Raw genomic sequence first — 13,292 nt, forward strand, 5'->3', positions numbered from 1 at the left:
TCAGGTAGAACTGCTCGGCCTGGTGGCAGAGCTTCAGGAGAAGTTGGGTAGGCTGAGGAACATCACGGAGTCAGAAGAAGAGAACAACTGGTAGAATCATACTCTACCATCCCTGAGACAGGCGCATCGGCCAGCGACAACACAAGTAATGAAGGATCCCCTACCCTCTTGCCACCAAGCAGAAGGAGAGGACCCAAGAGACATGGGGAATCGAAGCAGGTTTCTACTTGGTGAGGCAAGCAAACCCCCTCCTTGCCTACCTCACATTCCCAGGTGCCCGTACAACAGGTATGAGGCTCTGGAACTTGATGGATGGGCAAACAATGACATGGATGAAGGTCAATCTGGGTTGGAAGGGTCACCTAGGGCAAGTCTGCCTATCCCTGGTATCAAAACCCTACCCAGGCCCTAGCTATACGCCAATTGGACCCAAACCATAGGGAAATCCACTGCCTCCCAGATAAGAGACATCACTGGAACTTCACTAGCCTGCTACGGCCCTCTGATTATTATCCATTATTGGTTTTTCACGTTGCCAGTGAAAAAGTAGCAAAGAGAGGTCCAAGGACAATCAAAAGGGACTTCAGGGCCATAGGGCTATTGATTAAAGGACTGAGGCACAGGTAGGGTTTTCCTCTATCCTTCCAGTATCAGGGAACAATATTGAAAGGAACAGACAGACACAGCTGATCAATATGTGGCTTGGAGGCTGGTGTCATCAGCAGAATTTTGGGTTTCTTGATCATAGGACGGTATGTAAATGATGCCAGGCCTGCTGGCACCTGATGGGTTGCACCTTTCTCAGAGGGAAAAAATGATGTTGCCCAGAAGTTAACGGGGATGATTAATAGAGTTTTAAAAGATATTTGAAGGGGGAAAGGGATAAAACCCAGCTTGCCAGTGATAAGCTATGAAATGGCATGCCAAAATCTGAGGGACTGCATGCTAGTGAGATCCTTCAGTCTGCTCCACGAGGTGCTGGGGACAACGAAGCACATTTGAAGTGTTTCTACAACAGCATACACAGCATGACGAACAAGTAAGAGGAACTAGAAGCCTTGGCGCAGTCCCAGAGCTACATCACTGGCATATGCAAAAACTGGTGGGAAGAGTCCTGTGACTGATGTGTTACAATGGATGGTTACAGGCTCTTTAGAAAGGATGAACAGAGCAGGCAAGGCAGGGGGGTGGCACTGTAATGCAGGAGCTAGACTGTATGGAGCTTGCAGCTGTCATTAACATGGTTGAGAGCCTCTGAGTAAGGATTAAGGAAAAAGCAAAAAAAGCAGATGTTATTGTGGGAGTCTACCATAGGCCACCCAGCCAGGATGACAACACCAATAAATTATTTTTTAAGGAATTAAGAGAGACCTTTCAATCAGCAGCCTTTGTCCTTATGGGTGACGTCAACGTGCCAAATGTAAACTGGGAATACCACATAGCTGGTACAAAAAGGTCCAGGAGATTCCTCAAACACCTTGATTGTAACTTCTTGGTACAGGTACTAAGAAAGTCAACTAGAAAAGGTGCCCTCCTAGATTTGTTTGTAAAGAGAGAGGGTCTCGGGGGTGAAGTGGTGATTGGTAGCTGTCTTGGCCATAGTGACCATGAAGTAGTCAAGTTTAAAATCTTTGGTGATGGGAGGAAAACTGCCACCAAAACTTCAGACCTGGATATGGGGAGAGCAAACTTCAGGCTGCTCAGGGAAAGAGTTGGTAAGGTCCCCTGGGAAACTGCTTTTGGAGGACCATCAGTGCTGGTCACTTTTTATGTACCACCCCTTAAGAGCACAGGAACAGGCAATCCAAAAATGGCAGAAGTCAAGCAGGCAGATGGTCAGCTTGGCTGAGCAGGGATCTTCTGGAGCATATATGGAAAAAGAAAGTGGCCACTGGAAGCGAGGTCAAGCAACATGGGAGGACTACGGAGATGCTGTTTGTCATTGTAGGGAGAAAATTTGTGTAACCAAAGCTCAATTAGAATTAAGGGTGGCCAGTACTGTGAGGGGCACAGTAAAAAGGGCTTTTTAAAGTACGTTAACAGCAAAAAGAGGATCAGAGATAACATTGATCCATTACTTGATGAGGATGGTCACCTCACAAATATGCAGATAGACAAAGCAAAGACATTTAGTGCCCGTCTTCAACATCAACAATGGGCTCTGGAACCCGTGGGGCCCTGAGATGGAAGACCACAACTGCGGTAACGATAAACTCCCAACCAATCCCAAACTTGCACGATATTTGCTGCTCTACCTGATGTTTGTAATTTTAAGGGGTCCAACTGGATTCGTCCCAGGATACTCAGAAAGCTGGCCGATGTCATTGCACAACCTCTCTCAATTATTTATCAATGGTCAACTAGAGGTTGGCAAATGTGCCAATTTTCAAAAAGGGTGAGAAAGAAGACCCTGGTAATTACAGGCTTGTCAGACTCACTTCAGAGTCTGGTAAAGTTATGGAGAAGATTATTCTGGGAGTTATTGAAAAAACACCTAAAAAATGCAGTTTTGTTTGTTTTAGATGACACTAAATTAGGGGAACAGTTGGCACTGTCAAGGGTAGAGAGGCCTTGCAAATAGATCTTGACAAATTAGAGGGCTGAGTAGTCACCAACAATATGAAGTTTAACAAGAGCAAGTGCCATATTCTGCATGTGGCAAGGGGCAACCCTGGATGTAGGTACAGGCGAGTGGACTGTAGATGTGGATGTAGTGTACAGGCTGTAGAGCAGCTCTGCAGAAAGGAATCTGGGGGCTCTGGTCAATGGCAAGTTGAACATGAGTCAGCAGTGTGCCCTGGCAGCCAAAAGGGCCCAGCACATCCTGAGGTGCATCAGGCACAGCACTGCTAGCCGGTCAAGGGAAGTGATTGTGCTGCTCTACTCTGCGCTGATGCAGCCTCATGTTCAGTATACTGTGTGCAGTTTTGGGCACTATAATGTAAGAAAGTCATACAACTGTTAGAGAGTGTCAAAAGGAAGGCTACGAAGTTGGGAAAGGGTCTATAGAACAAGACACATAAGGAGTGGCTGAGGTCCCTTGGTTTGTTCAGCCCAGAGCAGAACAGGCTGAGGGGAGGCCTCATGGCGGCCTGCAGCTCCCTCACAAGGGGAGTGGAGGGGCAGGCGCTGAGCTCTGCTCTCTGGGGACAGCGACAGGACCCGAGGGAAGGGCATGGAGCTTGGACAGGGGAGGGTTAGGAAAAGGTTCTTCCAGAAAAAAATAAAAAGCAATTTGGGGAACCGCAGCTTCATCATGCTCACTGTAGTCCTGGTATAAATCATGGAACAAGTCTTCTTGGAAATCATTTCTAAGTACATGAAGGAAAAGGTGGTGACTGGTAAGTACAGGCATGGATTTCAAATCTGCTTGCTCTCAGTTATAAAATTACTGGCTTTACAGACGAGATAAATGCCATTCACCATTCTTCCTTTGTCTATAGGAAGGCTTTCACTGTCAGACAGTACTGCCACATGCAACTTTGGATATTGCGGACTGAATAGATAAACAAGTTCGGAAGTTAAAGCCCGAATGAACAGACCAGATGAGTAAAAAACTGTTTGGATGATTAGACTGAGAGCAGTAGTCAACACATCATTCTGTGGAACACCATAGACGCCTATCCCAAAACCTGCTTTTTCATTTAAAAATATACGTACTTATATATCTATTTGTCAGTGGCCTGGAGGTGGTGATAAACTATATGCTCATCAAGTTTGCAGATGACACCAAATTGGGTGGAACAGTCAACATGCTTGAGGGTAGTGCTGCCATGCAGATATATCTAGGTAGACTGGAAGAAAGAGGTGACAGGAACCATACAAAATACAAAACAGGAAATACAAAGTCATGTAAAGGGATAAATCCTTGCAATGATACTAGCTGAGCAGCAGCCCTGTCGAAAAGAAGTTGGGAGTCTTGGTGCATGTTCAGCAAGCTAAACAAGCCAGGAGTGTGCCTTGGCAGCAAAGAAGGCCAACAGTATCCTTGGCTGCATCAACAGTAGCGTAGCCAGTAGTCTGAAGAACGTGATTAACCTTCTCTAATCAGCACTTATTGGACCGAATTTAGAATACCGCATCCAATTTTTGGCCCCCCAGTCCAGGAAAGGCATTGATAAACTGGAGTAAGTTCAGCAGAGAGCTGCCAAGATGGTCAGGGAGACATGCCCTGTGAGGAGAAGCTAAGGGAACAGCTTGTTCAGTCTGGAGAAGAAAAAGGCTTCAGGGGAATCTACTAATAGCCTTCTGATACCTACAAGAAAGTAATCAAGAAGATGGAGCCAGGCTCTTCATGTTGGCTCTTAGCAGACAGAAAAGAGACAACAGGCACAAACTGAAACAAGACAGGTCCCAACTGGTTTCAGGGAAGAAAAAAGTCACCATGAGGACACTCAAGTAGTGGAACAGGTTGCCAAGAAAGATGCTGCAGTGTCTGTCCTTGGATATTTTCAAAGCCTGACTTGTTAACGCCTTGATTATCCTAGGCTGACCTCATAATTGACTGCTTTGAGCGGGATGTTGGATCAAAAACTTCCTGATGTTCCTTCCAACCTGAATTATTTTATGATCTTAAGTTTAAAGAGTCTTATAGACACTGCTTTGCACATGCTTGCATGGTTTTCCAGCAACTTTAGAACACAGAACTCCAGGGCTGTGTGAATGCTAACCAATTAATCCAAACATTCAGAACAAGATCAGATCAAGCCTCATATGCTTTCTATGCTAAAATACTACTGTATCTCCAGCTGCAATCACAGCTTCACAAAAGCAACTTGAGTAATTGCATTTTCCCTACTAGCAGACAGCTCAATGCACTAATTCAAAAGCATGATCAAGTCAAGTTGTATAACTTCTAAAATCGACTGTAGAAGACTGTTTTGGGGCCTGAACCGAAGACCCTCTCCAAAGTATCACGCTCACTCAAAGGTCTTGAATGGAACACTTAATGCAGCTGTTAGGCTTTACTACTACTGTGAGCTGTGCAATAGTGTCACCTAGTGGTCAGTACTTTTACAACGAAGTCAGGCAGAGTTTTCTTCTTGAATCGGGCCCTACCAACTTTGCTACTCTACAAAACCAGTATATATTTTTTAAAGTATATATATTTATATAGACACACATGCATATGAAGCCAAAGTTGCATCAACCAATAAAACTAAACTGAGACATGGAAAAGCAGAAGTCACACACAGCTTTTATGAACTTGAAAAATGTCATTCCAGAAATAGAAAAAGTTATTTCCGGATACAAGAAGCATTATTGGTGTAAAAGAAAAGGATTTCAGAATGATGAATGAGTACTGCAGTCTTTTGTTTATACCACCATAAATGAGGCTCAAGATCACCAGGTGTAAAATGATATCATCCAATTCCAAATGCAACATTGATACATTTCTTGTCAAGAGACAAGAATAAGTAGAGAACTTGCATAATATACTTCGTGAACGTTGCCAAAGTCTATGTACAGCATTTGTAAATAGTTTTAGGTTTACAAGTTTTAGAGCACCCCCAAACTTTAAGGACTGTTCATGCTACTGATTTTTGAAGTACTCATAATTTCTTCTAATCTTACACAACTGGAGAATGAGGAGAGGCAAACTTCAACTATTTCAACATGCCACAGATTTATAAGAATGCTTGTTCTACTCATTGCACACTCCTCAAAACTACTGAAATTCATTATATCTTTGCATTTCTCCGGCTATCAGGTCTGCTTAAACTTCGTGCCACACTTGAATCAAATCAGTTTCATTAGATTTCCACTATTCTACAGCTTTCATATCATCTACTGTTCATTTTCTTTCTTAGATGAATGACCTGAGCATGAGAACATTTGTTTTTCTCCATAGATTAGCAGACAATTGGTTGCACCATATCTATTATGTTCAAAATATTCTTAAGCACATCCCAACAATGTTCAACACTCTCAACTAAGTTTCTAGGTTTAAAAAAAAAAACATGACTCAAGCAGATTAAGAAAGTCTTTTTGACAGATTGTGTTCCACAATAAACTCAGCATTTATTTGGCTACTCTGTATTTTACAGAAGTTCAAGTTTCATAGGGTTTCCACTTCAACAAGTTCAAACAGTGAAGTAACAGACTTCAAATTATTAAGTAAGTAAACAGCCAAAAATACTGCATGTTTCTTGTAGAATAGAAAATACCAAGACCTGATTTTGTAGCTTGGCTAACATTTACAGCAGAGAAATAGCAATGTCACAGACAGATAGCCCAGTTTGCTCTCAGATTTCTAAGCTGGCTTCTAAAGACTAAGCAACTAAAAACTTGGTTCACTGTTGCTTTTTTCTCTGCTCTTCAGACTGCAGTAGTAACAGAAGTAGAGAAATTTCTTTTGCAGAATTACTTCTAGAATTCATAACTGTAAAAATCACAAGCAGGACATACAGGCTGTCCCCACTCACATGGCTTACTGAAAACTTAGGGAAAATTGAATGGTTTCTTTTTGTTCACCAACGTTGCAATCCGTACCGTTTTTGAGGACTTAGCAGACTAATGAAGATTCTTTTGAGGACAGCCAACCAATTAGTATATTTCTATAATCACTTAGCTACTACATAAATATAGAAACAAACACAACAGTAGTATTTTACATCTTGTGGTTATAAACCCCATAAGGAGTACAAGAACAGGAAATACATAGTACAGCTTGCTTAGTGACACAAACAATGACACCTACACATATACATGCAATCTACTGAACACGATCGAATTTTCTATTTACAAAACTTATATCCTAAAGTGAAAGATATTATCATGCCATCTATATGGAATGAAAATAGGAACTAGAATGATGAAGAAAAGGACAGCAGGTACAGCAACAGGGATTAGAAAACAATTACTAAGCTCTAGAGAATTCTTCCAGTTACACTGCAATTTTTCCAGCTACTTTGATTTTTCTTACATGCTTTAAACAGACTGGTAATTAAAAAGATGTAGCATTTTTATGTTACACTTTGCAGAGTCACACATACCTGCAAAAGTGGTCTCTCCACCCTAAAAGTTTGTACACAAATGTTTGTTTGTTTTTTTCATTTTTATGAATGTATAGTGCCAGACATGATTTAAACATAGAAAAAAAGCATACAATAGAAGTTGACCTGGAAGTTTTCTTTAACGATCGCCACAGACAGCATGTCTCTGGCATTCACGATGTTCAAATCAAAGAAACAAGTAGCAGCATTAAAAATTAAAACAAAAACGGAAAACAATGAAATTACTGTTCAGATTCCATTGATGTTGGAAGTATCTTTGTAATAATGCTTATGGTTTGCTTATAACATTGTTTTCATGGCTGCATGAATTAGACTCGATTTAACCAAAAAAATTCTTTAGTACATAACTATTACAGGTAATTGGCTAAAATTCTGTTTAGAAAAATTACTTATTATAAGTGAAAGAGTAGTTAACTTCTATAATACTTAAGAAAACTATTTTTCTTCTCCTAAAGCCAGCACTTACCAATTCAAATTATGTCATACTAACACTTGCATGTAATTAATCTCACATTTATAACTCTGCCCAAGAAGACTAGCTTCAGGTCTTCAGAAACATCGAAAACCAGTAACTTTACAAGAGCCTCCCTAAGAAATAGTTCTTACAATTGGCATATGTGGTTAAAAATAAGAGAACAGAAAGGCTAAATAACCGATATTATTTATTGGTTCTTAATACCGAAGAAAGGAGTGGCGATGAAGAGTTTTTTAATACAAGAATAAATACAGTGAGGTAACAAAATAGAAGTAATAAATGAGCAAGAAAAAGAAAAACAGTATGTATTCATCAGACCCACAAGATTTAAAATTTTTCTAATTCATTTATGATTAGGGAACTATTCAAATACATATACATACATTAATATGGTAAAAATTTAATACAAAGAATACCCTCAAAATCTAAAAGCTTACCCCACTTGCTTTTCAAATATAAGCTTTCTTTTTAGAAAAATGTTTAAAGTTTAGACACTTACTCTGAAATAAGTAAACGATTAGATCTTCTTTCATTCCTCCCTCTCAAGACACACACAAGAAAAATAAAAGGTGCTCAACAAGACAGAAAGACAAGAAATTCTATTACCTTGGATCCAAGATTTCACCAAGAATTTCTTCCAGCTTGTCAATAAAGTTAACAAAGTTTGAAAGTCCCTTTACATGGACTCTTAAGGGATCAAATAACGAAGCTGCACAGCCTTTTCCTCCAAGTTCTACAGTTCGGATAAAAGATGTTGCCATCTATTAGGAGAAATATTTCAATAATATTGAAAAAATGTAGGCATATCCAAAATGTATGTATGTTGAAGTGATCGTCTCCTACAGATTTGCAAGCAGTGTATACAGCTAGATAATAGCAGAAATAAACCAAAATCAATAGAATACATTTTAATAGCAAGCTTTTTACATCTCACTGTACATATCTATACATATTTGCACGATCAATGCTTAAATAGTGCAACAGTATAAAAATCCACAAGCCAAAAGTGACCCAACTAATTTGATGTTTACATTGGCCTTTTGACATCTTAGTAAACGCTTTATTAATACAGTATAATTTTTTGTTGTTGTTGCTCTTTAAATGCTTGTGCTGACATCAAAAAAATACTCAAAAATTCAGAGCCTTGTCTATGGCCTAAGAGCCTATGAACATTTAATAAAAGCATGTAAAAATTGATTCCAGTAGCATATATATTTTCAGAGGTACAAATAAAAACTATGAATACTCAAAGCTGAAAAAATGTGACCATTAAAAGGTCCTAGCATCAGATACTCAGTTCTGGAAGTTTCCATATAACTAGTATACAATAGAGACATTGAAAATAAGAGATGGCCTCAAAGCAGTACACTTTTGATCATGACCCCTCAAATTTTAAGGCAATGGTCAAAATAAACAGCTTCACATTTCTCCATAAAAGTTAGAGATAAGAAACCAATTACAACTGACTGATGCCATAATACTGATTCTACATATGATTTAGCTATATAGTCTGAAATTAAATTTAATAAAGCTCTTGGGACTGTAACAAATACAACTGGAATTACTCTAGCAAAGAAATTAAACCTGCCACTATTCCTGCTTTTACACTAAAGACTTCTTGTGGATAAAGTATGGTTCATAGGACCTTGCTTTCCCAATGGAAAATATTCTGGCTTTGCAGGACTTCTACGAGACAGATGCCAGAAAAGATGACTTCTTTATACAGTAGAGAAGTTTCCCCTCTGGCAAGTGTGAGGAAGAGGCAACAAATCCAGTCCAAACAACTTTTTTATACACAATTTTAATGGAGCATTAGGAGCTAAGATAATCCTGGAACTGAGATTTCACAAGTTTTCCATATTTTTCAACCATAAAATCTTAGACTGCAGCTGCTTCAGTGACTGTTACATACTGTTTTTCCTCGGTCTACCGTTGTCTGCACTGTATATGCAAAAATTGATTATTTTAAATATGAGGGACCACAGTGGTTCTTTGGAGAAAGAATTCTTACTCATCTTATTATAACTATTTTTGAGATGGCGCTGTGGTGGCTATAACTATTCTAAGTATAAATTCACCTCACATGCTTTGAGTACCATAATTGATGCTATAGCTTTTTATGTTCCTATGCAAAGGAGCATACCTCTTTTTCCTCCAGCTCTGTGCCTTTGAGAATAACATAAGCAGGAATGTCCCATATCAATCACATCTTGGAGAATATTTCAAGACTGATCAAGCTATAGACAACTGACAAGCATTACCCTCCAAAAATTCTGCCAAAGCTGAAGAAGCTGCAATACAGCTACTCCAAATTTTGGAGTCTGTTCTCAAGTACATGTCAAAAGCAGGATTTTTATCATTAAATGGCTCTACAAAAGGGATTTTGTGCAAGGAAATACTTTAAAACTTGAGTTAAACTGAATCTGAAAGTGCACAAAGTGCTGTTTGTTTTTAAACATTTAGCCAAAGTACTTTCAACATTTTAAACAAAAAAGGTAAAACACATTGTAATGCACTGTTAATGGATTCTTTTTAACAGTCCTGATTCCTGTTTTCAAATGCCACACTAGTGCTCTAGAGGTACACATGCACACATTTTTCTGTGTCTTTAGATCTCACAATCAAGCAAGCATCCCTTTCTTCAGGCTGGATCTGTCACATTTTTTTGTTGTTTGTTTGTTTTAAATCTAGAAACTATATTTATGGTGGTATTCAACTTGGCTTGCAAGTGTCAGTCTTGCGTATGCAACGTTTATGTTGCAACATAATGTAATGCAACATTTCATGTTTATAGAACTATTTCGTTATCTCTGATCTACAGCAAGTTTCATTGGACACACATACCAGGAAAATGGACATTTTTCTCTCCTGTGAGGCATGTTTTAGTTTAGTAAAGGCTTCTCTACCAAGTCCTCTGTCAGGAACATTTAGAATATGAGCCAATGCCAGATCATCCTTAGAATTCACCACCAGGCTTAAATATGAATAAACACACTTCTTTGCCAAGAACATCACCTGTATAAGAAAGCATCAACATTAACTGGTCATCTTACTGCTAAATTACATTCTAATCTTTAAAATCTAATTTCCAAAGTCTTATTAGTACATATGTAAAGTAAGAGTCTTACCTTACATAATTTCAAAATATTACTTCATGTATGGCGATTATGGAAGCATTGACAAAGGCAAGCATGATTAATATGTTAAAATTAGCATCACAAAATATCCAAAGTTGAAGGGACCCACAAGGATCATTGAGTCCAAATCCTGGCTCCACGCAGAACCACCCAAAATTCAGACTATATGTCTGAGTGCATTGTCCAGACAATGGTACTCAGTAGGCTCGGTGCCATGATCACTGCCCTAGGGAGCCTGTCCCAGTGCCTGACCACCCTCTGGGTACAGAACGTTTTCCTACCACCCAGTCTGACCCTCCCCTGTACCAGCTCCATGCGGTTCCCTCGGGTCCTGTCGCTGTCCCCAGAGAGCAGAGCTCAGCGCCTGCCCCTCCGCTCCCCTCGTCAGGGAGCTGCAGGCCGCCATGAGGCCTCCCCTCAGCCTGCTCTGCTCTGGGCTGAACAAACCAAGGGACCTCAGCTGCTCCTTATGTCTTGCCCTCTAGACCTTTCCCCATCTTCGTAGCCTTCCTTTGGAGGCTCTATAATAGTTTTGTGTGTCTTATACTATGGTGCCCAAAACTGAAAACAGTACTCGAGGTACAACTATATGTACTGTACTTGAGTATTCACAAAATATTTGAGAGCTGTATCTCTAGCTATTCAAGTTATCTATTTGGCTATCTATTTCTACTTAGCAATCTCTCCACAAATATTCCTTTTACATCCCAAGGCAAAATAGTAACACCATTAAACCACAATGATTTTACATTAACTTCAAATAAGCTAAAGACTTCCAACACCTCACCAGCTCCACCTTGGATCCACTAATTTTTCCCTTGGTTGGCTTCCTGGAATTTCAATAACAGAAGTCCCACTGATCGAAGTTTTCAAGTTTATATTAAATTACAACCCAGCTCTACCCTCTTATCAAAAAATATAAAATTATAATTACTTATATTGCAGCACTGTTCAGGATCCTGTAAGAATAAAATTCTCAGAATTCAAGAATTTATAGTTTTGTTATAAGCAAAGAAAGCAAAGACAAAAAAAGGCCATTAATAGAAGGAAAGACAAACCTTTCATAGCTATGGGATTTCTTCTTATTCAACAGGAAATAAGACAAATGTAAGCAGTCAAAAAGAAAAAATGGGCCAAGAATATTTTTACTACACATGTCACGGTCAGAGCACCAAGCAAGCCTAGTGGTAGAAGTGCTATCTAGGGCATAACCTTAGTAACAAAGAGAAAAGCACCTAAGTGCATTTTACTGAAACATTCTGTTATCCTGATGTCAGATTGCTGGGAAGATGCTTGCTCACTTGTTGGGAACTATTTTGAGTTGTACCCAAATATTGTATTGAAATTGACACTTAAGAGGAAAGCAAGCTTGGAAGTGACTGAAGCTTCAGCATTCTAAGCACTGCTATACCGATTCTGTTTAGGTGGTTGAATCCAGTATCCCCACAAAGTCCTCAGCTGTCTACTGCAACAGATCAGCATTGTTTGCATTTCCACAGCTACCACTACAGTTGCTACTCAGATTTCTTCTGCAAGTAAATAAGCATTACTTAAGTTTAAAAGTTAAACCTAAGTTTATATCTTTTATCATTTCACTTTGCAGCATCAGGCAAATCCTTTAACTCTCAGTCAAGACAATGTTTGAATGATAATATACTTGCAGAAAATATGTATTCCCTATTGTTTAAAGGCAGATTAAATCTAGGTCAAGTACCTGCCATAAAAGGACTGTCTTCCAGAGAATAAATTTGTGCACTTGCTCCATGCACACACATAATATACCAAAGAGATACAGAGTTTGAATACACTTATTTTTTAAACCAATAATATCTTAATAGCAATAACTGGAAAAGAAAACTTGTATTTCATCTTCCATTAAATTTCCCATATCTAAAAAGCATTAAAAAGACTTTTTTTTTTTTACCTTCGCATTGCTCTGGTCCTGTCTGTTGACTGGTACGGGAGTAGAAGGCACACAACCACTATTTTCTGATACATTCATTATGCCAGAAATAAATTCCAGCAGTTGAACCTTTAATAAAAAGAATTGAATAAATTTAAATACAAAGATGACTGAAACACAAAAGTAATGCTAAGACCAAGTAAAACTACGATTTTCTCCAGCTTGCTAATGTTTTGAACCCCAAAAGCTAATTTTTCTTTAGTCTTTAGAAATACAACTGTTTTAAGAGAAAAATGACATGTAAGATTCAGATTAACTCAGAACTTTCACAGTTACTACCCTAAAAGCAGCTGCTCTTTTTTTAAAGAAAAAAAAGAAGTTAATACTATACCATAATTATAAAGAACTCATTAATCCTCCAAAGTTTTCTACCTTCCCCATGAAAGTAGCAACAAATACAAGAAAAGCAATTACAGCTTCCTAAACTTCAGTCCTTTATGTCTTTTGTAGAAGAAGGAGGAAGAGTTCTTCCAAGCAATTGAAATATTCTGTCCTTCATTGACTAGTTTTTCCTCTAATAATGCAGGTTACCTTCCTGCAAGCAGACAGTTAACTCCTCTCTGTAATTTTTGTTACAAGCTAGAAATAGGTGCAGCTAAATCCAATGTTTATTAATTTTTCATTATAAGTTTCCTTTGTCTTTTAATCTTCCCATGCTCTACAGAGCACAGAATCAAATAAAATCATGGGGCATGCTTGTA

At 38.8% G+C, this 13,292-nt stretch overlaps 1 protein-coding gene across 8 annotated transcripts in view; it reads right to left on the reverse strand.

The window, feature by feature from the left end:
• PARPBP (PARP1 binding protein) overlaps positions 1-13,292 on the reverse strand; it is a 54,047-nt gene that overhangs the window by 32,268 nt on the left and 8,487 nt on the right. For all 8 annotated transcript variants that reach the window (XM_048048867.2, XM_048048930.2, XM_048048805.2 and 5 more), the window contains 3 exons: positions 12,553-12,660; positions 10,336-10,506; positions 8,098-8,252 (listed from right to left, as the gene is read on the reverse strand). In XM_048048867.2, the coding sequence (XP_047904824.2) occupies positions 8,098-8,252; positions 10,336-10,506; positions 12,553-12,660 (434 nt within the window). The remainder of the gene's footprint in view (positions 1-8,097; positions 8,253-10,335; positions 10,507-12,552; positions 12,661-13,292) is intronic.

The sequence above is a fragment of the Anser cygnoides genome, chromosome 1, assembly GCF_040182565.1.
Source record: "Anser cygnoides isolate HZ-2024a breed goose chromosome 1, Taihu_goose_T2T_genome, whole genome shotgun sequence".
NCBI classification, from domain to species: domain Eukaryota; kingdom Metazoa; phylum Chordata; class Aves; order Anseriformes; family Anatidae; genus Anser; species Anser cygnoides.